Source organism: Equus asinus, chromosome 1 (genome assembly GCF_041296235.1).
Source record: "Equus asinus isolate D_3611 breed Donkey chromosome 1, EquAss-T2T_v2, whole genome shotgun sequence".
Taxonomy (NCBI): Eukaryota; Metazoa; Chordata; class Mammalia; order Perissodactyla; family Equidae; genus Equus; species Equus asinus.
Genome location: NC_091790.1, coordinates 173,895,054 through 173,922,407, shown reverse-complemented (window position 1 = coordinate 173,922,407; position 27,354 = coordinate 173,895,054). Strand labels below are relative to the sequence as shown.

Genomic DNA, 27,354 nt, shown 5'->3' with positions numbered 1-27,354 from the left:
TAGTAATTGCCAACATTGACTAAGCACTAACAGGTGTCGAGCATTATCTCAGGTACCCTTGCAACAAGTTGAGGGAGCCAATATTACTATTTCTATTTTACAGATGGAAAAATGGAGGCTTCGGGAAGTTAAGCAGCTTGCTCAGGTTTGAATAAGTTGTATGTAACAGAACCTACATTGGAACTCAGGTTTTATGCTACTCTCTAACGTAGTGAAGCAGGAAAAGTAGGCTGTGAAAAGCCTTCCATGATATGCTCCAGAGTATGAACTTAACCCTGAGTTATTCCACGGTTTTCAAACTTTGAGATACAGAAAAATCTGTTCAAAGGAAAACAAAAAACTTAGAATATGTGAAATTGATGTAAAACAAAGCTGTGGGGGACCCTGGGAAAGTGACTTAAGAAAGGTCTGAGGAATCCTGATGGCTCCTAGGAAGACTGTTTGAAAACCAACCGCTCAGTAGACAATTGGGAAGTGAGTGGGTACAGTTTGTGGTTTTGAATGAAATGGGCAAGTCATGTGTAGGACCAACAGACAGAGAAGAGATTGAAGTTAGCCAAGTCTAAGAAAGCTCTTGTCATGGTTCAGGTGAGGGGGTAACGAAACCAAGGAGGGAAACTTCCCCAGGACATGGTCCTGGCTGAATCTGAGGGCGAAAGAAAGAACCAAGAATGACTGTGAAATTTCTAGTTTAGGAAACTAGAATAACGTGAGATCATTAGCTAAGACAAAGATACCAGGAGAGGAAGAGGCTCAGCAGTGGGAAGGTTAACAAAAATAGTAGATGTGCCTGCAAAACATCTCTGGAGTGAAGGCCTGAAGGCAGCTGGCTGTGCAAGCCTGGAGCTTGGGAGAGAAGCTGGAGACATGGACTTGGGTGTGCCGGGAGAGGCAGAAGCTGAAGCAGTGGGAGCACATGAGCTCTCACAGGAGAGCTTCAAGCAAGCAAGGAGAGGGCAGCGAATGGTGCTTCCCAGAGAACCTGGCTGAGCGATGGGCAGGGGAGGAAACAATATAGGAGAATGCTCAGAGATGCAGGATGACATGGAGCCAGCCAAGATGACCCCGAGATAGAAAAAGTGGTCAGTGGGACCAAATACTCAGGAGAGAGAAAACAGGATGAGGCTTAACAAGGGGTCAAAGGAGCCGATGACTGAGATGGGAGTAGCCTTGGTGGCAGTGGCCTTAGCAGGAGCAGCTACAGTGCTTTTTGTTAAAGAGACCACTTAAAAACTCTCTATTCCTGAGAATGTGGCTAAAAACTGATTTCTCTACACTTTCCTCTGGATCATATTTCCATAATACATTCTCCTTACTATAATCCAAAAAGGCTTCGGAACAAAATATGACTCAATTCAAAGAAACTTATATTGAAATAATATTTCTGAAATGTACTATCGATATACAGTATCACAGACAATCTGCCAAGGTATTTTGAGTTTCTGCTGCCATGCTTGAAGCATTTTTAAATGCTAAAACCCACTACACATTTTGTTTCCTAAATTGGATTAAAAAGCAATTTTACACTCTGTCAATCAGCTTCACCAAGATATAAAGGGAGGATTGCCTTAGTGTTTGCATGAAATAGAATTTCCATCACTATAACAAGGTCCTGTGGATATTCCATTAGCATATACAATTATCAGGATGTTTCACTTCACAAGTGTCTTAAAATAGAGTTTCTAGATTAACATTAGATGAGCTTTTTAAAAAAAAATTGCAAATTTTTACTGGAAATGCATTTTTGTCATAACATTCTTGATTTTTTCCTATTTTCTCATTACTTTCCACACTCCTAGACTTATAATTTAAAAACTAAATATTAGGCTGGGTCCTCACTTCGATATTCTTTCAAGCCTGGGCTGCCCTGTTGGGAAAAAGAGCTTTAGGAGCATGGTGAGTCCCCTTCCGCCAGCACCCTAGTGGACTGCCCTCCGCGTGGGCCCAGTGACAAGAGCCCATGGTTTAATAGGGCTGGGATTTCAGGCAAGATGAAGATGAAAGGTTTCCCCCATTGGTGCTAATTTTGCTTGATTTTTCTCCCTCAACAGCTTCATTCACAATACCCAGGCACCCCAAGCAGCTGGGGCTCCCTCAGCCCCCTGCTGTGCTAAGAATAGGTGTGGGGCCTCCTGTTCTATGGGTGGGACCTTGCAAGCTTGAGGTTTTCCTGTGATGGTGATAATGGGTCACAGGCTTCTGTTATTTTCCAAACTGTATGCAGAGGTGCTGTGGGGTTGCTGGGCTACCCGCCTTCTCATCTCAGTTTCAACCACAGCAGTTCTGCTTTTATACTTGCTTTGCTCATTAAGGTGTCACACAAGATGGCATTTGGAGGGAAAAAAATGTTTACTGCATAAAAAGAAATGATAAATTGTTATTAGTTGTTTTTGGTGGCAAGGAGAAGAGGGATGGCCACGCTAGAACAAGAATATAAGACAGGTTGGAAATGGGCAACTCTTAATCAGCCACAAGCAAAGGACTTACCAAACAATTACAAATGGGGAATTCCTCAAGACAACAGCTGTACCCAGGACATGCTAGAGCCTCCCCTCAAATATGGAGGCCTGTGGGTATTCAAGGGCAGGGGCACTGTAGAGCCACTGTTACACTCTCTGGTAGTTCTTCCTCAGACTAGGGTGGTCCAAGAAGTACCTGTTAACGCATCTTTCTAGGCATCTCTATTTCCACCCAGCCTGCCAGTGTAGAAATAGAGCTGAAGGGACAAGAGAAGAGATGATGAAGGGGCCAACATGTATTAAGTACCTACTAGATACTGGATGAGTTACACAACGTAATTCCTCTTACTTTTCATCAGCCCTAGGAAGCCTATATTTTTATCCCCATTTTATCAAAAAGGAAATGGGCAGGGAGCTAATTAACTCCCCACTTCCCATAGTTCCCTCTGGCCCATGGACAGAAAGTAGTGGGAGTCCTTGTTCCAAACACTTTTGAACCCTTTCAATGATACCTCACAAGTCTGCCTACCTTTATGTTGCTACTTATTGCTTTGTCATTATAATTAATAAGTTTTCCCAGTAATAATAGGAAGTCTACACAATGGGCCTGACAATTCAGAAAAGGATAACTACACATGGCCAACAATGTTTCACCTTACTAGTAGTGGCAAAGAAACACAAACTAAAAGAACAGAATTACATTTGTACCTAATAAAATCCTAAACGTTTTTTGTTTCCCTTCTTTCTTTTCTTTTTTGTTTTAAACAAATTGCTCAATGCTGCTGAAGGTGTGATGAAACAGTAGAGTCACCTGCTGATGGGAGTGTAAACTGCTACAATCTTTTTTAGCAATTTGGCGATAAATATCAAGAGCCCTAAAGTGCTTCCATATGTTACTCAGTAATTCCCATTCTGTATATCTATCCTAAGGAAATAATTCTAAAGACCAAAAACACCTTTATGCCCAAAGAGTTTCACTATTAGAGTTGACTACAACCTGATGTCTACAATAGAGGACACAAGAATTAAATTATTTTCTTTAACAAATGGTGCAGGCAAAACTGAAGATCCAAATGCAAAACAATAAAATTGGACCCTTATCTTACACCATACACAAAAGTCAACTCGAAATGCATTAAAGATTTAAATGTAAGACCTGAAAATATAAAGCTCCTAGAAGAAAACGGGGGAAAACTTCATAACACTGGTCTTGGCAACAATTTCTTGGATATGACACCAAAAGCACAGGCAAAAAAAGCAAAAATAAACAAGCGGAAGTATATCAAAATAAAAAGTTTCTGCACAGCCGAGGAAACAATCAACAGAGTGAAAAGGCAACCTATGGAATGAGAGAAAACATTTGCGAACTATATATCTAGTAAGGGGATAATATCCAAAATATATATGGAACTCTTATAATGCAATAGCAAAAACAAAATAAAATTGATTAAAAAATGGGCAAATGTGGGGCTGGCCCAGTGGTGCAGTGGTAAAGTTTGCACGTTCTGCTTTGGCGGCCTGGGGTTTGCTGGTTCAGATCCTGGGTGCAGACATGGAACCGCTTGGCAAGCCATGCTGTGGCAGGTGTCCCATACATAAAGTAGAGGAAGATGGGCATGAATGTTAGCTCAGGGCCAGTCTTCCTCAGCAAAAAGAGGAGGACTGGCAGCAGATGTTAGCTTAGGGCTAATCTTCCTCAAAAAAGAAAAAATGGTAAAGGACTTGAACAGCCATTTCTCCAAAGAAGACATGGCCAACAGGTAGATGAAAAGGTGCTCAATGTCACAAATAATCAAGGAAAGGCAAATCAAAACCACAATGAGATATCACCTCATACCTGTTAGGATGGCCACTATCAAAAAAAAAAAAAAAAATAGAATATAACAAGTGTTAGCAAGGAAGTGAAGAAATTGGAAGCCCTGTGTACTGTTAGTGGGAATGTAAAATGGTGCAACCACTATGGAAAACAGTATAGAGGTTCCTCAAGAAACTAAAAATAGTACCACCATATGATGCAGCCATCCCACTTCTGGGTATTCATCTAAAAGAACTCAAAACGGACCTTGAAGAGATATTTGCACTCCCATGTTTATTGCAGCATTATTCCCAACAGCCAAGAGGTAAAAACAACCTAAATTTCCATCAGTGGATGAATGGATATACATACATACACAATGGAATATTATTCAGCCTTAAAGAAGGAAATCCTGTCCTATGCTACAACATAGATGAACCTAGAGGACATTACGCTAAGTGAAATAAGCTAGTCACAGAAAGACAAATACAGCATGAGTCCAGCTATATGAGGTATCTAAAGTAGTCAGACTCACAGAAGCGGAAAGTAGAATGGTGGTTACCAGGGGCTAGGGGGAAGGACAAATGGAGAACTGCCCTTCAATGGATACAGAATTTCAGTCATACAAGATGAAAAGGTTCTAGAGATCTGCTGTACAACAATGTGCACATAGTGAACAATATTGTACTGTATACTTAAAAATTTGTTAAGGTAGACTTCATGATATGTGTTGTCTGTAACAAAAAATAAGGAAGCAAATCATTCAGAAAACAGTTACTGAGAATATTTTAAAGTGTTTGAAGGCACATGTATTTTAAGGTACAAGGACTTAGACTAAATTTAATGTTAAGTTAGAAGATAGACTTTTTAACTTCAAGGAACCATGAAAATCTGATGATCCTCCCCCAGAAAAAATAAACATATCCCCAATACCGAACCATAAAGCCCAAGTTAAGAGCCCCATGTTAGTTTTTTTAAATATGAATATGCTGTTTGACTATGATTCCTTAAGTATTAAAAATGCATAGATAAAAAGTCTAAAAGACAATAGTCTTAAATATGACTGGATGATGAGATTATCAATGATTTCCTTATACTTTAATATTTTAAAAAATCATTTTTAGAATACCATTACAGAGGAAAAAAAGATATCTAAAACTTCTTATAACTAACCAATAATTTTGTCTTTTTTGGGAGACTTGTCAGAAAATGAAAATTTATCTTTAGCGTCCTGAAGGAGTTAATGTAACATCCTTCAAACCAAAATTGCGCCTCTTTCTGGGGAAAGCTTTGCAGTGTAGATGCAGTATACTAAGAGTACACGGCACCAGTGAAAACTCAGATCTGTGTAGAGTGATGAAGCACTGCTAGAAGTGCCCCCTTCCATGTAAACCTCGACATTGCTAAGGAAGAGCAGTGAGTTGGGAAGCATGTTTACAGGGAGAGCAGAATTAAAAGCTAAAGCTAAAAATCCAATGAACTATAACAAAACATAGATGAAAGTATAGAACCGAGATGAGCATATAGTTCTTCATTTGTCCAGCAACACATGAGTGTTGCTTTAAAAAAGGGAGAATACTCCCTTTAAATTCAAAGCTCCTATTTTAATCCCATTAAATGGAAAACATCCTCTAATGGTTTAGAGGTTTCTTTGTCTTTTTGAACTGAGTACCTAGTTCTTGAAAATCACCAGCATCATCAAGATCCTAACATCCCTAGTTGCCCTCAAATAGGGGTAAACAGGGAGTGCATAATCAATGCAGTGTAGTGAGAGACCACAGAGGGGAGAGACTGATTCTGGGATGAGGAAGACACAGGCTTCTTGGTGTTGATTTTTAATAGCAGGGGTGAAAGAAGAGTAGGATTTCCTCAGAGGAAGCAAAGAGGGAAGGGGAGAAGAATGGTTCTGGAACAATGAACAGACTGTTAGAAGGAGCTGGAAAAAATGAAAAACAAGTTGGGTCAGATTACGAAGGGTCCTGAAGAACCACCCAAGGAGTTCATACCTTCTTCTGTAGGGCTGGGGACACAGCTGCAGTTCCTCAGCGGGGAGTAACACAATTTGATTTGTAATGATGAGTCTATGGGCTGCTTCCTCCTTAAAATCTGCTGCAATCTAAAGCTTCAGAAATCCTCATGTTTACAATCTGACTACTTAGACGCTCTTATTCAGAATAGAGACCCGTGGCTTTTTACTATTTTTATTTACTTCCCAGTCTTGCCTTGCGGTTAGGAGAGAGACACACTCCCTACTCCTCGTGTTTGCAGGTGAAGAGTGTTCCTAAGAGTAATGAGTAAATAATATTTTTCATTGGATGTTGAAATATTAACTACGTATTTTTGCTTAATGGGATGCCAGATGGAACTAAGCTGGAAATTTATGGAAAGCAGTTCTCAGCTATCATATGTGGTATTTTTTCTCCTTTGGGCAGACTATAATTGGATAAAACAGCACGTAGATACTGAAAATTCCTGTGATGCGTCACTGACAACTTCCTGTTATAAAGAAAAAAGGCCAGGGAAGTGTTTAAGATACAACAATATCTTGAAGAAATCTGAATTGTCCACAAGGAATTGAGTGCCTTGGGAAGCGACGTGCCTGCCATCATTGAAGGGTTCAAGCCTAGGCTGGTCTGCCACCTGGTGGGATGGGGGGCAGTAGAGGGTGACGTTTAAGAGTTAGAGAACCTAGAATCAGTTCAGGCTCTGTCATGTACTTGCTGTGTGACGGTGAGCAGGTTACTTAACCTCTCCAAACTACAGTGTCCTCATCTCTGTAGCAGGAATAATCGTATGACACACCTTTCAGCGTTCTTACGAAAAACAAATGAGATGGCATATGTAGTTCAGTTAGCATTGTGCCTGGGGCATAGTAAACACTCAACAGAAACCAACAATAAAAATAATTATCATATTATCATTATGAGGAGAGATTCAAGCTGAGGAGGGGAGGGTGTCCTAGATGACTTTTGAGGCCCCTTACACCAAGAGTCTAAGAGTTTACATCCTTCATTGACGTTTCATTAGAATTAAGGCTATCCTTTGCCTGAAAAGGCACCAATGTGTGTGTGCATGTGTGTGTGTGTGTGCGTGTGTGTGTTTACTAAAGCACCAGCAGGCATTACAATAAACAGCAGAACACGTAAAAAAGATGTTTATAGCAGCCTGCATTTAGTACACATATACCAGAGGTTTGTGGTTAATTCTGAACATATGACCCAGTGCCTCACAGGGCCTTTTCCCAACAGAAATGTCAATAGATGAAGAGGATCTGGAAACAAGTTTCCCTCTTGGCACAATCATCAACAAAGCAAAGTGGTGGAGAATCAGTTTACCTACGTTCCCTATCTTTTCTTCATTTAATGGTTAGAAAGTTAGAGTGAAATCAAGTATCTGAAATGTTTCCACTTTTAGAAGAATTCTATTTTGCAGGCAGAGTGCTAGTTAACTGAGTCAAATTCTTCCATGGTAGTGTTAAACTATTTCCTTGAGTTTTTAACACTCTTCTAGATGCTCAATCAACCGTTTAAGGCTATTACCATACTATTAAATGGCAGCTTCAATTAAAGTATCTAACCAGCGAGTACTGTACGAGTTGTCTATCTTGTGCCCCAGAATTACAAGGCTCTGGTTGGTATAACTGGAAAAGTTAAGACCCAGTTGCCAGACTTGAGGGACCACCAAGAAGTCAAATATCAATAGTTTTAATAAGTTACAAACATATGGTGCTCAAGTATTTTCAAAGAACTTTGGATATATTATCTCACATGATCTTTATCACAGAAGATAAGTAAGGCTTACATTTTAACTTTGAGTTCAGAAATGCTAAGCCCAAGTCCCAAGGCTAATAAATGATTTAAACCAAAGTTTTTGTCTCAGAATCTAGGACTCTATTGTCCAATACTACTTCTAAAAGAGCCTCATTTATGCTTATAGAATAGCTCTGTAGTTAGAGAATGGCATTCAATAAATATTAATTGATGACCTAAGTTTACTGTAATTCAGGACAATATTTTCATGATTGGTTTTAAATTTTAATCAAATTTGAATGAACATTTTTAACTTAGCTGAAAAAATATTAAATGAAAAGATACATCTTATGCCACCCTATATATAATACCTAAGTTTACAAATACGATGCTGGTCATTATCCACTAGAACTAGAGTGGATAAACGCATCCTTCTGCAACTGTGGCACAGTGCACCACTCTCCAATTTCCGGTTTTGTGAAAAAATGACCACGACCTGAGTAAAACCTCAGGAATGATATTAGGTCACTTATCTCTGTCACTATGGATAGCAACAAAATAAATTAAAGTAGGTAACTCCATAAATCAACACACACACACACACACTCCACCTTACCCTTTGGTTACAGTACTGCAACAAAACAAGAAAACAGCCTTCCCTTGTCATTTTTCACCAATGAAAGTCTTCATCAGACATTTGCCAAGAAAATTATGCCTTGTAGTACCTGATGTGAACTGCAGGAATAGGTTTCTAGAGGTCAAAATGTGCTTTATAATATCCAGAAGCTGAAAATGGCCCTGAGTGACATGCCTATCAAATAGCAGGTACACAAACACAGGTAAATCATAAATACACATCCATCTCCTGAATAAAAGACTATAGAAATATCCTCTACCATGATTTGACTCTCTTAAAATCAAATTCAGAAAAAATATATATATTTATAAATTGGTAAATCATGTGGTTAACACTCAAGACAAATATTTCCTACTACGTATACTGACTAAAACAGCACTCACAAGTCAAAAGGAAAATACTTCATACTCTGAGGTTTTCCCTATTATTTTCTTGCCAATACAGTACTGATGGCTATCATTTATTTAGAGACATAAAATGTCACATTTGTCAGTATTCTTTACCACTTTTATTCACAAGGTTCATTTCCCAAGTTGGGGCTAAGTAAGACTGCAACTGGTGTGAAATTCCTATCAAATGCATCAACACCGTTGGGATCTCCATATTTTGTCAATTTCAGACACCCTGACCTGGCCTGCCTAAGCTAGATCTATCCATTTACCCTTATTACATGAAGCCTGAAAATCAGCCCCAAAGCCTCTTGAATGTAGTTTTTGCTTAAAAATGAGGCTAATAACCATAGACTGCAGAGGGCCTCAGCATTCATTGGTTGCAATTCATTTTTTTATAACTGGGTGTATTCAAGAATGACACTGTGGTCACTGAACACTTTCTCTGCTATCATAATGAGTTCCTGTGGGGATTCCACAGACTCACTTTTGGCACGTGAGGATTGAATTCCACAGCTCTATGAATGGCCTCTACCGCATTCATCTCTGCTGTGCTCAGTCCACGCCGAGATGCAGCCTCGGGAGAGAATCTGAAAAGCAGAAAGACAAACAACATCCAGTTGGGACCACTGCTTGGGCATCAACCTAGAAAGGCATCTACACATCAAGGGCCCATAAAACCACAGTGAGTCAATGGCATGAGCTCTCCAAACCTCCACTACACCGAACCTCTGAGTGACCCCTCAGTACGAGGCCAACAAAAACCCCAGCAGAAGCAGAAAGCGTGCTTGCATCTAATCGTGGCAGGAATTAAATTCAGCTGTCAAATCTCTCTGTCTAAATAGCTAATCTAAATTTTCTATGAGGTACCTGCTTAGGTCAGGGGAGGAGGTAGGACTGACGAGGGTAGAGAGTGTAGGAAAAAGAGAAAACTAGGTTACAGAAGAGCGCACTTGGTTAAAAACAGAACTGGGGAGAATTTTAAAGGAGGCTCCCAACCCAATGTCAGTGCTGCGATGGAGGGTTAAGTCGTTGCAGCTTCAGCAGCAGGCGAGCCTGCTTGGGGCCGTTCCGGCAGGGGGGGTGTACATGCCCAAACTGCGGGCGAGACACCTGCCCAAGTGAATGAAAAAAACCAGACCATGCAATCTCTTTCTCACCTCACACCCAGGGCTAACTCCAGAGCTGTGCTTGGCAGGCAGACACCACAGGGGAAGCTGTGACAACCCTGGCCCTGCCCTCCCAAGCTGGAGTCGCTGTGTAGGGAGAAAAGATGTTGCAGTAGGTACTGGCGATCTACAGGATAAAAAAGAATGAAAGAAAATTACTTCGGTCTTGAAGTGCACACACACTTAACAGCAATCCTGTCTGACATAGCAGAGGCTGTTTTCTTTTCCTGTTATCTGCTTATCAATGCTACAGAGGAATTGTATCAGGGAAGTGTAGACGTTTATGAACTCAAAAACAGTTAAGCCATCTATTGCCTTTCACCTGCCAGTCATCTTGGATGTTTATGGAAATTCTCTATGCCATAGTCACCTGCCTGAATAAAATGGGAAAATGTCCCACTGAGAAAGCGATTCAGACTAAATGGACCCTGGGTGGGGAGTTAATTTGGAATTGATGAGGCAAAGAATGGGAGATGACCATCCCCTCTGCCATATTACATTTGTTACAACTCTACCCAGTCTTGGACTGCTGAAGGAAGAGGAATTTGCAAAAAAATGAATAAAAGGAAGGCATTTTGTGTAAGTCCCAAGCAGGCCTTTTAGTATCTACTGTCTGGCAAAAAAAAAAAAAAAAAAAAAAAAAATTCACCTCAGAGGTATGGAATTTCACATAAATCCCTCTTTAGGGACCCATACACCCTTACAATACCTGGGGATACACATTCCCTCCTTCTAGTAGTGAAAGAAAAGATCAGCAGGTTTTGGAAAATGCATGCTCATAAGCAAGGGTCTCACAGACTAAGAGAAACTTCCAGAGAAAGCCCTCAGAGACAACACATCTCTTTAGTTGGGTCAGGCATTTAGTACCACACAAGTTATTATTCACTTACTTGTCAGAGACAGCTCTTGCTTTGAGCAAGGCAGCTGTGTAGCATATTGTTGCCGACTTTGGTAAGCTTATATCTGTTAGAGAAAAAGAAAGTAGGAACTCTGGTAAGTTTGCAGAAACAAAGAGCAATGATTTTTAATACACTAGCATTTTAATCATGTATGTCTAATAAAGCATAAATTAAGAATATTTTAACATACAGTACACAGCTGCTCCTTATGTATCAAAGTGGTATGTGAAACTAAGGATAATTCATATTTTGTGAATAATTCATATTTAAAATCCACCAGACTAACTCTTCAGCAATCATCTTCTATTTTAAAATACAGATTTTCATATGCTGAGTTTAAGTAGAGAATAGCTATAAATATATAAATTTAAATATTACGTGAATACCCTTAATATCATGAAAGGCAAAGACCTCTTTGTCACTTATAAAAATTTCTCAACAGGCACATGAAATACTAATGTGAAGAAAAAATACTACCTGGATTTTTTTTTTGTAAAAAACACAGCTAAGTAAATTATTCTTTAGTGGTTAGATTTAAACCAGATTTCCATTCAATTACATTTCAAGAAGTTCATATTCGGTTTTTTTTTAAAAAAATATAACATACATATTATATCATTTAACACATATAAGAAATCTTTATATATTTATAAGGAGATATATATACATATATATGAAATCTTTAGAAAACTATACAATTTTTGGTCATTCAAACCCATGGTAAATGCCCTTTTATGTGAAGCCTAATTTGTTTCCCAGAAAAACAGCTCTTCTCAGTTTCTAGAGAAAATTCAGATGGAGAGGTGGGAGCAGGTAACAGATTCATATAATGAGTTTACAGGGAAATAAAAGTACAGGGTACAACTCAGAGTAGATAATCTCAAAGCAGGTAGTCCCTTTGGGGGAAAAATTTGTTTTTAAATTATGGTTCTATTTTTTCCCAGAATAGTATTTCTTTAACATTCAACCAAATTTATACTATGACATAGAAATACCTTCTTAATTCAGACCAGGTAAAAATACGCCCTTCCCAGTGCTACAAAATTCACTCTAGGTTAGAGGAACTCTTAACACCTGGAATGCCCTGCAAGTTTCTTTGCAGGGCTGTTGTCAACTTAGAAAGAATTACATGACAGCAGGAATGAAAAGTCCCATAATTAGCCAAAAGACAGCAGCAGAAGAAAATAATTTTGTAAAAGACCAATCCCTCACCTAATAACAAGTATTTACGATCAATTCCAGCATGAGGAATTTCTCTTTGAGGGAAACGTCAATGACATTGATAAAATACAAATAATCATAGAAAATACGAATACAGAATTGAAAGGGAAAGGGTCTTTGTAACCCTGATCTCACAAATTATATTCAAACAAAATTTCATCACCTAGGAATGGTATAAAATGGTGTGCTTATGACTAAGAAGAAGAAAAAGAATATCAGACACATGGATTTGTTGTTGCTTTTCCAGCATTTAAACATTTAACCGCTTCCCAGTGTGGAAACTCAATCCAGGAATCAAATATCTTGTTTACTAGGATCCACTCATTAATTGTTATTGGAACATAATAAAAAACTGCAGATAATACATTCTACCTAAAAGGTCAGACCTTTTTTTAAAGTACAGACCTTTTAAATAAAAGGTGTTCCTTCACTGTCAACCCAGCACCTCTCTATTAAGAAGGGACCAATGAAAAGTCCTAGAAAGGAGTTGAGGCTAGAAACAATGGTCATAATTATTTGAAGGTGGCAGTGCAAGATGGAGCCTCACTTCATAAACTAAAGAAAATCTGTTGTTAAGGATTCAACTTCTCAATGAGAAAGATTAGACCGTGTTTTGATGGTTACCAAATCAAACAAGCGGACACATTTACTGAATTGGAAATGCGGAAAAGGTACAATTGATGTGTTCCAGCAGAGTACTAGAGATGTCTAATCAAGGGTGATCCTTAACCCAGACCCAGGCCCTCTCACACCCACAGACAGGACATTCACAACTAGAAAGATGCAACAGAATTCTGCAACATTACGACTACTATAGTACACTTGCCCCATTTAAAAAATTTTACCTCTACTCCTTCATTGTGTGTAAAGACGGTGGTAGATGTGCACAGTCATGATGCTTAAAAAATAAAAAACCAAAAATATATTTTAACCAATATCAAGTGGGGAAAGGGAGAAATGTAAATACCCCATTCCCTACTAGTGGTGTGTTCATTCTATTTATCTTTTCACTCCAGTAAATTACTTTGCTTTCATTGTTTAACAAAAATAAAAATAGCAAAAAATTCCTGCGCAACTTGTTTATTTAGATATTTTCAATTTTTTCTTTTAATTCTGTCAAAGTAATACATCTATTTGGTAATGGGATGAATCACTCTAAAGAAACTGATCCTAAATTTCCCTTCAGGTAAAGCATCTTGTTCAAATAAGGTTTTTGTTTACAACATATTTTTTAAAATGATTCTTATCTTTGGCAATATAAATCAAAAGCTTTAACATTTTGCCTACCAGCAATGCCACTTCTGAGAGTTTTTCCTACGGGAAATAATCATGACTGTGCATGAAGATTTAGCCTTAAGGATGTTGATCACGACATTGTTTCTAATGGTGGAAAACTGAAAACAGCCTAAATGTCCAATTATAGGAGATTGGTTAAGCTGTTGTACATCCACAGGGTGCAATCCTATGCAGTTATTAAATCACGCAGTGGCAAAGTATTTAATGACCTGGTGAAATGTTGCATTGTTGTGCACACATTGATAAGTAAAACAAGTTTACAGAAATTATGATTTCATATTTTTTTAAAAAGCGTTTATGTGCACAGAGATAAATAGACTGAAAATTATATATACCAAATATCAACAGCGTAGGATATAGACAATTTTTTTCTACTTCTTATCTTTATTTTATTTTAGTTTCTACTTATCTTTATTTCTTTTATTTCTTATCTTTGTTTATCTGTGATTTACATGTAATAAGTGAATTTTTCAAAGATAACAATGATGCTAAATGGAAGACTTCTACAAATTGTCTGAAGCAAGTTCATGGGCAAATACATTGGTGGAGCCAGACACAGACAGCACAAACAGATAAAGGTAGAACTTATACAAAGTGCTGCCAGCTGGCAGATCTATCAGATGTACTTACATACCTTTACAAAAGTTAGGGTGTTCCTTTTGCAGGGCACTCTCATTAACTATATTTCATTCTAATAACTGCCAAACATCTAAATCACAGGTAGGAACTGCATGTTTTGGCTCAATTTTCAGAAAAATCCATATACATTACCTTTATGAGAAAGATAATTATTATGGGTTGCTTGCCCCATGAACACTACCTATTTCTTAAAAAAAAAAAAACAAGGCTGAGACTTGGTTGTCGTTACCTATTATATTTTTGAAATTTACTATTTTGAAATAATTACAGGCTCACAGGAAGCTGTGAAAATAGTACACAGAGATCTGTGAATGCTTCCCTCAGCTTCCCCCAATGGCGACACCTTACATAACTGTAGTAAAATATCAAAAACCAAGAAATTGACATTGGTACAGTGCTATTAAGTCAATTAGAGACTTTGTTCAGGTTTCACCATTTTTTGCATGCATTTGTTGTGTGTGTAGTTCTATGCAATTTTATCCCATGGCCAGACTCAGGTAACCACCACCACCATCAAAATACACAACTGTCCAAAGGAACTCTCACGTGCTTCCCTTTATTTGTACCCTCCTCACCCACACCTGTCCCCTGGTGACCACTAATCTGTTCTTTATCTCTGTAGTTTTGTCTACCTACTGTGATTTTATGCTTTCATCACTAGGGAAATGGATAAAAATGATAAGGGGAATAGAGTGGCAAACAGTAGTGATGAAAATGGTAGTATCAGAAGTTTGGAGCAGGAAATAACAAATTAGCTGCTTTCCAATATTGCTTGTAATTTATTCAGAAGTTTTATTTTGAGGAAAAGGATCTTAAAATCATTCTAAGTCTGATTTAGTATGAACAGACTCAATGCAGTGCCTTTCTGTCTTTTGTAAGTGGCATGTAGCTACCATTATTCCCGGAAAGCCCTCTTAAGAATTAGAATCATGAAGCAAACAAAAGGAAAGGAAATAATGAGACATCACATAATTCCATTACTCATTGCAGAAACAAGGAATGCTAAATAAACATTTCTCACTTAAGCAAAGATGAACTGCTGGTGTTAGTTTAATTTTCTGTCCCCCTCTTTGCCATCTTGTGTTTCATACAGGTCCTTTTCTGAAAGGGGAAGAACTTTCTCCAAGCATCTTAGGCATGTAAAATCAAATTATCATAAAAGTCTTTCATTAAAATCTACAATCTTGAACTTCATACAATTGGAATCATACAGGATGTGCTCCTTTGTGTGTGGCTTCTTTCACTCAGCATGATGTTTCTGAGATTCATCCATGTTGTAACATCTATCAATACTTCATTCTTTTTTATTGCTGAGTAGTATTTCTTGTGTGGTTATAACACAATATGTTTATTTTCTTGCTAATGCTATTTGGATTGTTTCCAGTTTGGGCTTATTATGAATAAAGCTGTTGTGGCCATTCTTGGGTAAGCTTTTTCTAAAAAAATAAACTCATTTCTCTTCGATATATAATTGGAATTATATATATAAATAACTGAATCAGAAGATAGATATATATTTAAACTGGTAAACAGTGCTCCAAAGTGGTTGTATGCAGTTTGCAAAATAATATGTGGTGATAGAGGTCAGAAAAATAGTTACTTCTGGATTGGAGGGCAGTCAATGGTGGAAGTGGATATGAGCAATCTTCTGAGATGGTGGAAAGTTCTAGCATCCTGGGTGGTGATCACATAGGTGTATACATAAGTGAAAAGTCATCCAGCTCTACACTTAGGACTTGTGCACGTTACTATATGTAATTTATACCTCAATAAAATAAGATTTTTTAAAAACCAAACCTTCAATCCTGTGCCATCTGAAGCTGTCTTCTCTTACTTCAATCTAACTTATATAACATTTTACTCGCCTTTTATCATTCTGACCCCTCCATTCCCTCTACGCATGCTTATCTAAAAATTACTTACTAGTTTTGCCTAGTAAAAAGAGAAAATAGAATCTGATTATTTCTTATTAGCCTTTCAAGTATTAAGATGGTTCAATACCTCCTCTAAATCTAACCTTTTCTAGAATAAATACTTCTAGGTCCTCAATGGACATAATCTTCAGAATTTCTCACTTATTTTTGTTATGAAGCCATGGGTGATTTCAAAATATGAGAATTAGAAATGAAAATAATCCTCTAAGTCCCTGAAACTTGACCAGGGGGGAGCCCAGGGAAAATGTGCAGTCTCAGGCACTACGGCCACTACACCTCTCTGAAAACCAGCTTGGACGGCCCTGCTGCTGAGCATCTGGAACCCCTAATCTGTTTCTATGATCCTGTGGTCAACAAAATCCCCAGATGCTATTCAAACTGATTTCAGCCAAAAACAGGTCTTCTTTTACTTAAGCCATAAAAATTTTTGAACCTATAAGCAGGATTTCACTTTTGTCTCTATTAAATTTTAAATCTTAAAATGAAATCTAAACCACTAAATCTTAATGGTTTCAGAGTATCATTCCAACCTATCGGTCACTGTGCTGACTCCGTCTCCCACCCACAGCTTTGCTTCATACAATTCATACACATACCTTTCTCCCCATACAACCATTGTCATCATCAAAATTACTGCTAACATTTAAGGGCTTATTAAGTAAGTGCCAGGCACTGATGTTAATCACTTACACATTATCCCATTTCATCCTCAGAGCAACCCTATGAGATAGCACCTACTATTAGCCCTGTTTTATAGATGGGAAAAGTGAAACACAGAATGGTTAAGAAATATACCAATATCACTTAGTTAGAACAAATATGAGCTCCCCAGAGCATTATGATTTTTAACTGTGCTTTGTTGTCTACAAGGCCTAACTTAAAAAAATACTGAGGGTGGCAATACCAAAGAGAGAATCCAGAAATGGTATTCTATAGATGACCCTAAATTTGCAACAGCCTGCAATGATATATGTGCAAACATTTACTAATGGTTATAATGGGCATTATATTATACCATTTATATCATTAAATTATACCATTTATTAATGGTATAAAAGGTATTATGACCACATTTCTCCATGTTACCTAAAAAGATAGCATTCAAAATATTATCAAACATTTTATTTAAATAAAGACATAAATACTTCTATGGCATTTTTCTAATTCAGAAATATGAAGAAAAATGGCCATTTAAATTAATCGGAAACATTTAAATACTATTGTATAGATTACAAATATTTTCACGTCCACTACCTCATCTATTTTTATTAGGCACAACTTTCTCAGTAAATCCATGTTGGATCTTCAATCATCTCTTTCTTTCCTAAGTGTTCATAAACCACATAATCATCTCTTTTCGAATTTTGTTGGGATTGATTTATTTGCTGAAATTCTAAAGAAAAAATAATCAAAAGTATTGAGGGGAAACAGAAAACAGGAATGAACAGCTGTATGTTTTTATCAAATTATTAACGTATTACTTTCTTCTCCAAATCGTAGTACTACAAGATAGATCAAAGAATTGGACAACAGCACATGACTGTGAAGGTCATCCCTCAAAAATCTTTTATTTACAGATGAAGAAATACAGGTCCAGAGAATCTAAATGATATACTTAAGAGTTGTTAACTGATTAGTGACCGGACAGGTGTTGTAATACCACAGCCTTGTTACCGTCCCATACTGCCCAAGTGCTACTTGCCTTTATTTTCATTTTCTTATACTTTCTTCATCATTTTCCTGGGAAAATAGCTTCACAATTAAAGTCTTGAGACTTTTGCTTCCTCTAGAGTTTAGCCAACACCTGCTTACAGGTTTCTATCTCACTTTTATGTATCTATTTAGCTATTTGTCATTCTGATCTTTTCACATACTTTAATCATTTGTTTTTCCTTTACATTTTTTTCCATTGGGAATAACTATAATTTCATCTTTTGGAATCTCCCATCCTTCTTGAACCCTTTTCCACTTAAAAAAAAAAAATCCTCTGTATTTCCTATGCCAAACAGTGTCAGCACAAAGTTATTTATTGAATCTCCATTTATGGGTTTACATTTATCTTTCCTTTGAATTGAAAAAGGGTGTAGCTTTGGCTTTTTATTTGTTTTTAGATTCAGGGAATATGTCTATGCCTAATGTTCCCTTCTTTTACTATTATGAGCCACAAGATAACATGGTCTCCTTCTCTTAAAGGTCTTCCCTTTTGGTAAGAATGAAATCCAGGGTATTAATTACTCCCAGGGTTTGTCTACTTTAGTAGTAATTAAAGTGTCAGCAAGGCAAGAGTTTATCAGATGCTTTGCTTTTAGCAAATGAGACTTGTAGATCTATACACGCAGGCATTCACATCATCTACTCCACGGTCCCCAAATACACAACCTTTAAAGACTAGGTGGGCATTCTACCTGTTCCCCACATTCTATGTTTTTTCTTCTCGTGTCATTGTTATGACTCAGCAGAAGTAGATAGCTGTTGATGGATTACATGAATCCTGCCAGGCTTTTAACCCATGTCTCAGTTACATTCCCCTGAAAGACAGATTATCTAAGAGTTATGCTGGGTATACACAAACCTCAATTTTCTGTAGTTAAGACATCACAGGAGAGTGAATGAAATTAAGTGGCATAGTTTAAAATAGGAAGTTTTAATCACCTGGGAAATAAAAAAGTTTCTACACTGGGATTCCCTTTTGTTGTTTAAAGAAAAACCAAACTCTACTCTTTTGTACTTAGTGGTTGGAAAGCCAAGCAAATATCTCCCTAAAGGATAGCATTCTGCAGCTTCACAGTGTCTGAAGTCACCTCACCAGTCCTCTAGAGTGGCACTCCTCTCCTTCATGTCTTAGTGCTTTCACACTGTGTGTTTATCTGTCAACTACTTCAAATCAGAACAGGGCAGAGTATTAATCCATTGTGCCACTCTCTCCACTTTGTGGTCAGACTGAAGCCCTTCCTCTGCTGAAATTGCCTCCAGGTCTCTCCATGGCCTGTAGAATAAAATCTAACCTAGATCCAAAACTCGTCCAGGTCTGGTCCCTACCTCACTCACCCAATGCATCTCGACCCTTTGCTGCAGCTCTCCTCCATCCCTTTGCTCTGGGGGATACTTGGAGTTCTCCACATAAGCCATGTCAATCCTGCCCCTGAATCTTTCCATTTTCTCTCTTTGCCTCCAGCACCTTCACTGTCTGGCTCAGCTCAGACCCCATCTCCACCAAGAAGGCTACCCTTACTCCTCCTGGGTGAAGCGTCTCTTCCATCTTGGGTTAAACTCTATCGCCGTCTTTACACTTTACAGTAATTGTCTGTTCTCTTATATCCCTCTCCTACTTACATGGTGTGCTTTAGTAGTAAAAGCTGTGTTTCTTCATCACTTTGTACCCACAACACAAAACAATATCTGAAAACATAGTTGGTGGTCAGTGTTTGCTGAATGAAATCCTAAGTTAATGTATTAACATCTGAAATCACTTGATATTAGCTTCCTTCAATATGCAAACATTTATATATAATATAGCCTCTGGGAGCCAAAAGTGACCAGTGTTGATGGGTGTTTGAAGAGGGAGTCAGAAACTTGTTATTTCTCAACATGCTGTACACATTCTAGTAGAATGTATGAAATTGTACTGGTGCTCTAAATCTAGATGTCTATCTGAAACAGCAGTGGAATGAAAAAGTAGGGCAGCAAGAAAGCAGGAGTAAAAGCTGAAACAAGGTTGAAGAAAAGAAGAATTTTCGGCCAGAAGCAAGGAAGGCAAACCACACCTCTTTTGGCTCCCAAGGACCCTTTATGAGAATGATGCTGCTGAAAGAAAAGGTCATCTCAGGGAGAATGACTCTTAAGTTTTCAAAAGTCATAAATGGCTCATAATAGCAAGTTTGAAATTCAATGTAATAATCTTGGGAGAGATTCATGTAATTATGAGTAAAACTCTCCATTTGAGGTGTTTCAGAAAACCATGGGGCAAAACTTTAGACAGACAATCTTTTCAGTGATCATCTTTTTTACCTAATTTCCTCTTGTTCATCTACAATATTAACAATCAAGACGTAATTAAAAAAGGATCGTTACTCTTCCTAAGTATGAGATAGGTCAATTGAGGGTCAATTTCATATCTATAATTCTAAAACCTGTTTTCAAGTGTAGCACCAGCAGATAAGTGCCAGAGAGCCTCACAAGGAGGACACTGTCATGGAGCATCTCCATCTAACAAGTCACTCATTCACCACAGATGTTATGAATGTCTAACTAGCACATGAGTGTGGAGAAGAGGAGGACACAGGGCTTGCTCTCAAAGGGTTTCTTTCTCTGCACTTCCCACAACATGTTTCAAATAGATTCACTGAGCACTGATTCATCCCGGCTTGACTTACTATAGGTTGGTTTTTGTTTTTGTTGTTTTTAACATCTTTCTCCACTAGACTGAAAGCTTCTCGGCAATACAGAATAGATCATATTCATCTCTGAATCTGGAAGCACCTAAAAGTTAGTTTCTTCAACATAAGGGTTTGATAGATCCTTGCTGAATTTGAAAAAAATTAACGTAATTACTCTGTAATCATTTAAGAGGATGGAGTATCAAGTGTCCCTTTCCTTCGTCAGGGAACAAGTTGATATACTTGAAGTGTGTATTAATCCAACATATGTGGCCTTGACAGATGCTTTTGGAGCCACAAACTGATCAAACAAACAAACAAAAACTAAAAACAATCAAACAAAAATGCAGCCCATTTCTCCTTCCTAACCTGTTTGTGGACTGTGATGTATTATTACTGTCCCATTATGTGATGCTGTCCTCCATGTGGCTGTCTTCAATAAAATTTCTGTTTACTCCTGTTTATGATATGAAGCAAAGAAAACAACAGAAATGTAGACTTGTCCTTGGATTTTTTTTTTTAGTTCTAGACAGCGTGAAGTCTTTTTGTCCCACCTTCAAAAAGCCACTCCAAGGTCCCCTTTCAACCAAAGGGGAAAACTTCACTGAAGAAATAAAAAGGATTGATTTACCAGAATCTCAAAAAGATGTGCCACCTGGGAGTTCAATGATTCAATAGGGAAATACTACATGACCTTAGTAATTTGGAGCCGGGGGAGGGGCAGGCAACACATATTCAACTACACCCAGGAAAATTCATTTTATTCTACAAAGCCAAACACCAGATGTTATTTGCAACTTTTGGATTGGATTACCCCAGAAAGTCTGTGTCAGAGGGCCCTTCTGAGGCTGGCGCCCTGGAGCCAAACACGGCAGTTTACGTGATGGTAATGGTGGCTGGGGAGGGATGTCACCTTGGTAAATTATGATAACTTGGCAATAAGGACTACTAAAGCCATAAATTTAGTGGGTTTGTTCATGTGCCAACTATGTGAATTACAGATGTATGCATTCATAAAATGTCTTCCATCATCAGAGACAGTAGAAGCTTCTTATGCATACTGTCTTTATTGAAATAACATCTATTATCAGAACTCCTGCTCATTGCATGTATAGTATAACAGTCAATCATTTTGTAACCTCAAAGGCCTAGTCCTCCTGACAGATCTACCTCTTGGTTTCCAAGTCAGCAGGGCACCCAGTGCAAAGCTATACAGGGCCATCCTTTCTCAGTGACTTGTGCTTACTGGTCTGAAGCCATAACCCACGACATCAGTGTTAATAATTATTTTCTTCTTTGAAGTGGCAATGTGATTCATTTACCCATCTTTTACACAAGGATTCTTTTTAATATCTGCTTGATATCCTTGATCTTTTCCATAAGAGCCAGCCAGGGAAAGGAGCTGGACTAGGCTTGGAGTCTGCCGCTAGGGAGTGACTGCATTCAAACCTTCTTTCTCAAATGCAGCCTAATTTTGTAGTAGATTTGTTTCAAAAGCGGCTTTTGCCTGTGGCATCAAAACTCACATCTATATACTTAACTGAAAACACTGTTTTGGAGGTCTGAACAGCTGACACTGACAACCTGAATACAGATTTTATTCACTTATCCTCCTGGTATCTCAAATCCCTCTTATTCTTGCCTAGTCCTCAAACGTAAATGGAAAACAGCCTACCCAAAAGAGAGGGTACGCAGTGAGCATTTCAAAGGAACTGTGAGGACAGTTGAGTAACTTGTGCTAGTTATAAGGCCTTGGGCAATGAACAAGGTTTACGAAATTTCTACTTATAACTATGTGCTGACTCTGCAAAACAATATCAGCAAAAAGCTTATTCTCTGAATAGTCTCAGCATAGAGTAATTCCCTAATGCTTTCTTTAGAACTTCTGTTTTCAATCTACTAAGATGAAAGTATTGCCCCCAATGTTAATAACATGTCCAGTTCTTAAAAGTATACCCTCTGCACATTACCAGATGGCAGATAATAATGCTAATTTAGGATGGGCTGGATGGCATCAGTAAAAATGGTCTTGATATAGTTGTTGCATTTATATAGCATTTGTGACTATAAAAAAGACCAGCTATCGCTCACAGGGAAGTTTCTGCCCCCAAATTTAGGGCAATCAACAAATGATCCAATGGAGTAAATATCCAAAAGAGCTTGGATTTGTATTTCCATTGGTGCAAATTGCCCCAAGGCTGAAATAATTTGTCTTTTAATCAGGAGTGAAAATCCCTGGCATTTTTTTCCTCAGCTTTCCAAAAGTTTAAGAATTATTTATAGATAAAATTAAGCATTTCCATTCTTATCAAATATTTGTACATATGTCCTATTAGAGCCATAATTAATTTTAATAACAGGCCATAACACTGTCTTTGGGGAGAGGGGCACAAGACTGGGCTCTTATTCTCTCATTTTAATTGACATTTTTATATATAGCTTTCTATTTGAACAAAATTAACTGAGAACAGTGGTGAAGTTCAGGAGTGGTAATCTTGGCTCTTTATAACAGCTAACAGTTACTGAACTCTTACTGTGTACCTTACACTGCTCTAAACACTTAACATGGATTAACTACTTTAATCCTCACAACAAATTCCCAACTGTGTGATCCTGGGCAAGTTACATAGCCTTTCTAAGCCTCAATCCCATTTCAAGAGAAAGAAACAAAGGCTTAGCAGGTTAAGTAATTTGCTGAAGTTCACTCAGTTAGTGAAAGGCAGAGCTGGGCTTGATCTCAGCAGGCTGGCACCAGGGCTAGGACTCTTCACCACTATCCTTGACTGCCTTTGGTGTCCCCAGGGATCACTGACTACAGACAGACAGAACTAGGCGTTCCCAAGAGTGCCTTGTAGCACTCACACTCACATTCACTTGCTCTATGAGATCCTTCTAAAATTGAAATGTGCAAACGATAATGAATAAAAAAACGTATGAATTCTTTTCCACATTACCACTTTAATCTTTTAGACTTAAGTTTTCAACCTAGGTGGCCTATAAATTTCTTTGAAAGGCAATCCAAAGCTTGTAACAACTTAAGTAATGGCTTCTAAAAGAAGGTTCTGATGACTTAATGATCTTAAAAAGATTTCTGTCTTTATAGCTAATGTATGACTGAAGAAGAGAGATGATAAATCTCAAAGTAAATGAATACCATGCATTAAATCCCCTTTGTGACTAAAGAAATCAGGCACAAGTTGATTGAAAATGGAAAACTCTATTTGGAAGACAGTTTCAGAAAGATAAGCAAATACAGATATACCCAGTTCTCAAGGAATGATTAAAAAGGAATCTTAAAACACAATTTGGCATCATTGAAATTCTGCACCACGGCTCCAGCCCGCCTACTTCATGCCTTTGTAATAGGAGAGAGGGAGGCAGAGTAAGTCACTTCAGCAAGGCTTACATTTATGAAAAACACATGCGCTTTCAGAGCCAAGCAGACCTGGATTTGAATCCTAGTTCTTCAGTTTTCAAAGAATGTGGTCTTGAAAGTTACTTAAACTCACAAGCCTCAGTTTCTGCCTCTGCTAAAATGGAATAACTACCTCCCTGCAAGGTTATCGTGAGGGTTACAGGTAATGTGTATAACTTCTTTGGCACATGGTAGCTTCTCAATAAACTGTAGCTAATAATAACAACAAGAATGGTGCCAGTGACAACAATTAAAAAAATACTGCCAACAGCAGAAACAGTGGAAGTGTGATGGTTAAGACCATGGGCCTGGAGTCAGACCACTTTAGTTTTTATCCCGGCTCTCATTTCCTCATAGAATTCACATCTTACTGAACAAGGACTGTTCTCAGTTTCTCTCTTTGCTCTCACAACATCTTCAAGGCTTTACTTTGGTATCTTAGGCTCTTTATTTGAGCAAGTTACTTAACATCTCTCTGCACCAGTTACCACAGCTGTAAAACAGGGCAAATAACACTACCTACCTCACATGCTTATGGTGAGAATAAATGAGTTCAACCACATAGGGCTTAGAAACATGACTGACCCTGACACATTATAAGAACTCAATAAACACTAGCTGTTACTGTTGCTGTTATTTTTGTCAATTCATGAAGGACACTCCAAAACAAGGACCAACTTCCTGGATAAAAACTGCCTACCCATAATTTGGTTAACAAATTGGAAAAAAGGATAAAAACTCCTGAATAGAGTAAGACAGCAATTTAGGTTAATGGCTAGAATAATCTAACATGAGAAGTTATCTTAAGGGCAAAATCAAAATTAGACTGAAGATGATAAGGAGGTATGACCAATTAACTGGTAATCCTACTAGGGATCCAGGGTACCTCACTGTAAAAGACGTTTGTGAATGTCACTTTAAAAAAGACTCAAAGCCCCCCCAAAAAAATGGTGAAGAAAAAGAAGAATGAGGCAAAGGGAATACATGTTGCCTTTCTCCTTTCCTTAGAACATGTTGTTTTTTTCCCCTTTGCCTTGCCACGTTTCTAAATCCTTTCTGCAAAGGTCAGGAAAGCAGCACTAATCCTATTGTGTCACTCCCCAACATACTACTTAAAAAATTCAGCCACCTAGCAAATGTAATAAAGAAGGACTGCTGTACCCACAAACCATCCAAGAAACAGCAACCCAACCAGAGCATTCCAATTTGCAAAGATAACATAATCCTGGCTGCTTTGGGTGTGGCCCTACAGAGACAGATAGAGAGGCTGAGATTCAAAGTGCTGTCTCCAGCATCTCATGGATCAGAATGATGACATCTGAATCAGGGTGAAGAATTGGGTGCCCCTAATTGCTGTCTGTACTCCAAGTCCTCTAAAGCACCCACTTCCTCACACAGGGCCAGATAACAGGGCAACAACTCGGTCGAGGTCCTTTGTGTCTCCAGGAAAAAGCAGCAGGGATGAACTCGAAAGAGTCCATTTTATAGTATGGAGTGAGGAACAAGGGGCAGGCCTTTTTAATAGTCTTGAGTGGTTGCAGCTCACTCCTCAAGAACAGTAACTTCAGCAGCCACTTCATTATATTTCTACTGTAAATGACACAGGCCTGAGCCAAGTCTGCACCAAAACGCCCTCCAAAATTCAGTTGGGGCTAGGTCATCTGCAGTCTATTGACAAATGCTGAACTTGAAACCCCTAACGAGGCATCTCAGCAACAGCATGTGTCCTGCCTCTAGTGAGGTTCTTTTTCCATGAATAATGAATAAGAACATCATCTCTGTTGCCAGGTGTACAACATAAACAAAGCTCAACACAAGGGCCTTGGTATGGTGAGTTTATTCATTTGCAACAAAGGAATTCGCAAAGTGCAAGCCAAGTTTTAGTGGAGGGTGGGACAGACTATTGTAACAAATAATGCAAACATATGTTATCAGAATCTAATAAATCAACTTTCAGTTGTTATGGAACAGAGGCTATGCAATGGGATAGACTGAGATGGCGGAAAGCTCCAAAATTCGTTCATTTCTTTATTTTACAATCAGTCTTATACAAAGCTGATTATTTCTGTAATGAATGAGATATTCATGACAGGAGACTTATGGGACTTGAGATCCCAAAAGCTCTATTGGTTAATCCTTTTTCTTAAGCCTTGATGTATCAGGTTGGGTACAGTTCAGCACTGGGGATGAAAACATTAGAAGCTTGCTATGGCATTAATGGCTACAGGGTGGCATTTGGAAAAGTGCATGGCCACCTGAACCCATGTGCATGGTACTGGGTTCCTTTGGTACCAAAAGACCCTCAATGTATGAGCATTTTGCTTATGAGGTAGCCTCATGACTTAGACTCCCAAAGTCAGCCAAACAGTGAGATTCTAACATATAAACAGAAAACAAAAGTCAGCTGACATGAAAGCCAAATAGTTCTTATTTTGTTTACTATAAAGTGAACTACAAATACTTTTCTCTCTTTCTAAAATCAGTTCCATACTAGGTAGCATATATCTTGTCACATAGGGTGCTCATGTTTGCACAAGCCAAGTGATGCCATCACTGGCTGAAAGCTTTTAGTTTCCATCAATTTGAGCAAGAATTAACAACAAAATAAAAAAAAACAGTCTCACAATGCCTCACTTCCCCTAACTGTAGGGGGTAACAACGCCAACCTATTTCAAAGATTCCTTAGGAAGAATTGTGGGTCAAAAATCACACCCAGATAGTATAGTTTCCTCTATATGTCTGATGAATTCCTGGAAATTCCCGAAATGAATAATTCTTTAAATGCACTAAAGATGCTTACTAAAGAATGAATATTTTATAAAGTAAAAAATGTAATATAAGTAATCACTCCCTAACATTCATTTTACAAACAAACATGTTTATTTTGGGGAGAGAATTAATAAAGTAAGGCAGAAGAGTATGCAGTTCTGCAGAGATTCCAGTAGCTAGGTCATGGCATGCACTGATGTGGATAATTTTTGTACAATTAGTCAAATAGTGAATTCACAGATAATGGCAATATGAGTAGAAGTGTTTTCAAATCTCTAGGATGTCAGTTTATTTCTCTGGTTTATTAAGTACAGGTAAAATAGAATAAGCTCATGGGTGAGTAACCAGAATGGCAAACGGACTTCAAAGTCCCTCATGTAAAGAAATGAGAATATCCTGCTAATGAGGAGAAGACCTGAGATGAAAGGGGCATGATTTTATCTTCAAATATTTACTGAGCTGTTACAAGAGGTGTAGCAAGGGCTACTAGCTGTTCTATATTGTTTCAAAGGATCAACACAACCAACAGTTAATGGTCACAGTCAACCAATGTAGGGTCACAGCAGTGGCTCGAACAGTCAGCACGGTCCCTACAGGCTATGTGCTG

At 38.1% G+C, this 27,354-nt stretch overlaps 1 protein-coding gene across 18 annotated transcripts in view; it reads right to left on the bottom strand.

Annotated features, from left to right (window-relative positions):
* The window catches only part of ST7 (suppression of tumorigenicity 7), a 250,563-nt gene that overhangs the window by 26,102 nt on the left and 197,107 nt on the right, over positions 1–27,354 (bottom strand). For all 18 annotated transcript variants that reach the window (XM_044762524.2, XM_044762587.2, XM_070512249.1 and 15 more), the window contains 2 exons: positions 11,089–11,161; positions 9,517–9,619 (listed from right to left, as the gene is read on the bottom strand). In XM_044762524.2, coding sequence (XP_044618459.1) covers positions 9,517–9,619; positions 11,089–11,161 — 176 coding nt within the window. The remainder of the gene's footprint in view (positions 1–9,516; positions 9,620–11,088; positions 11,162–27,354) is intronic.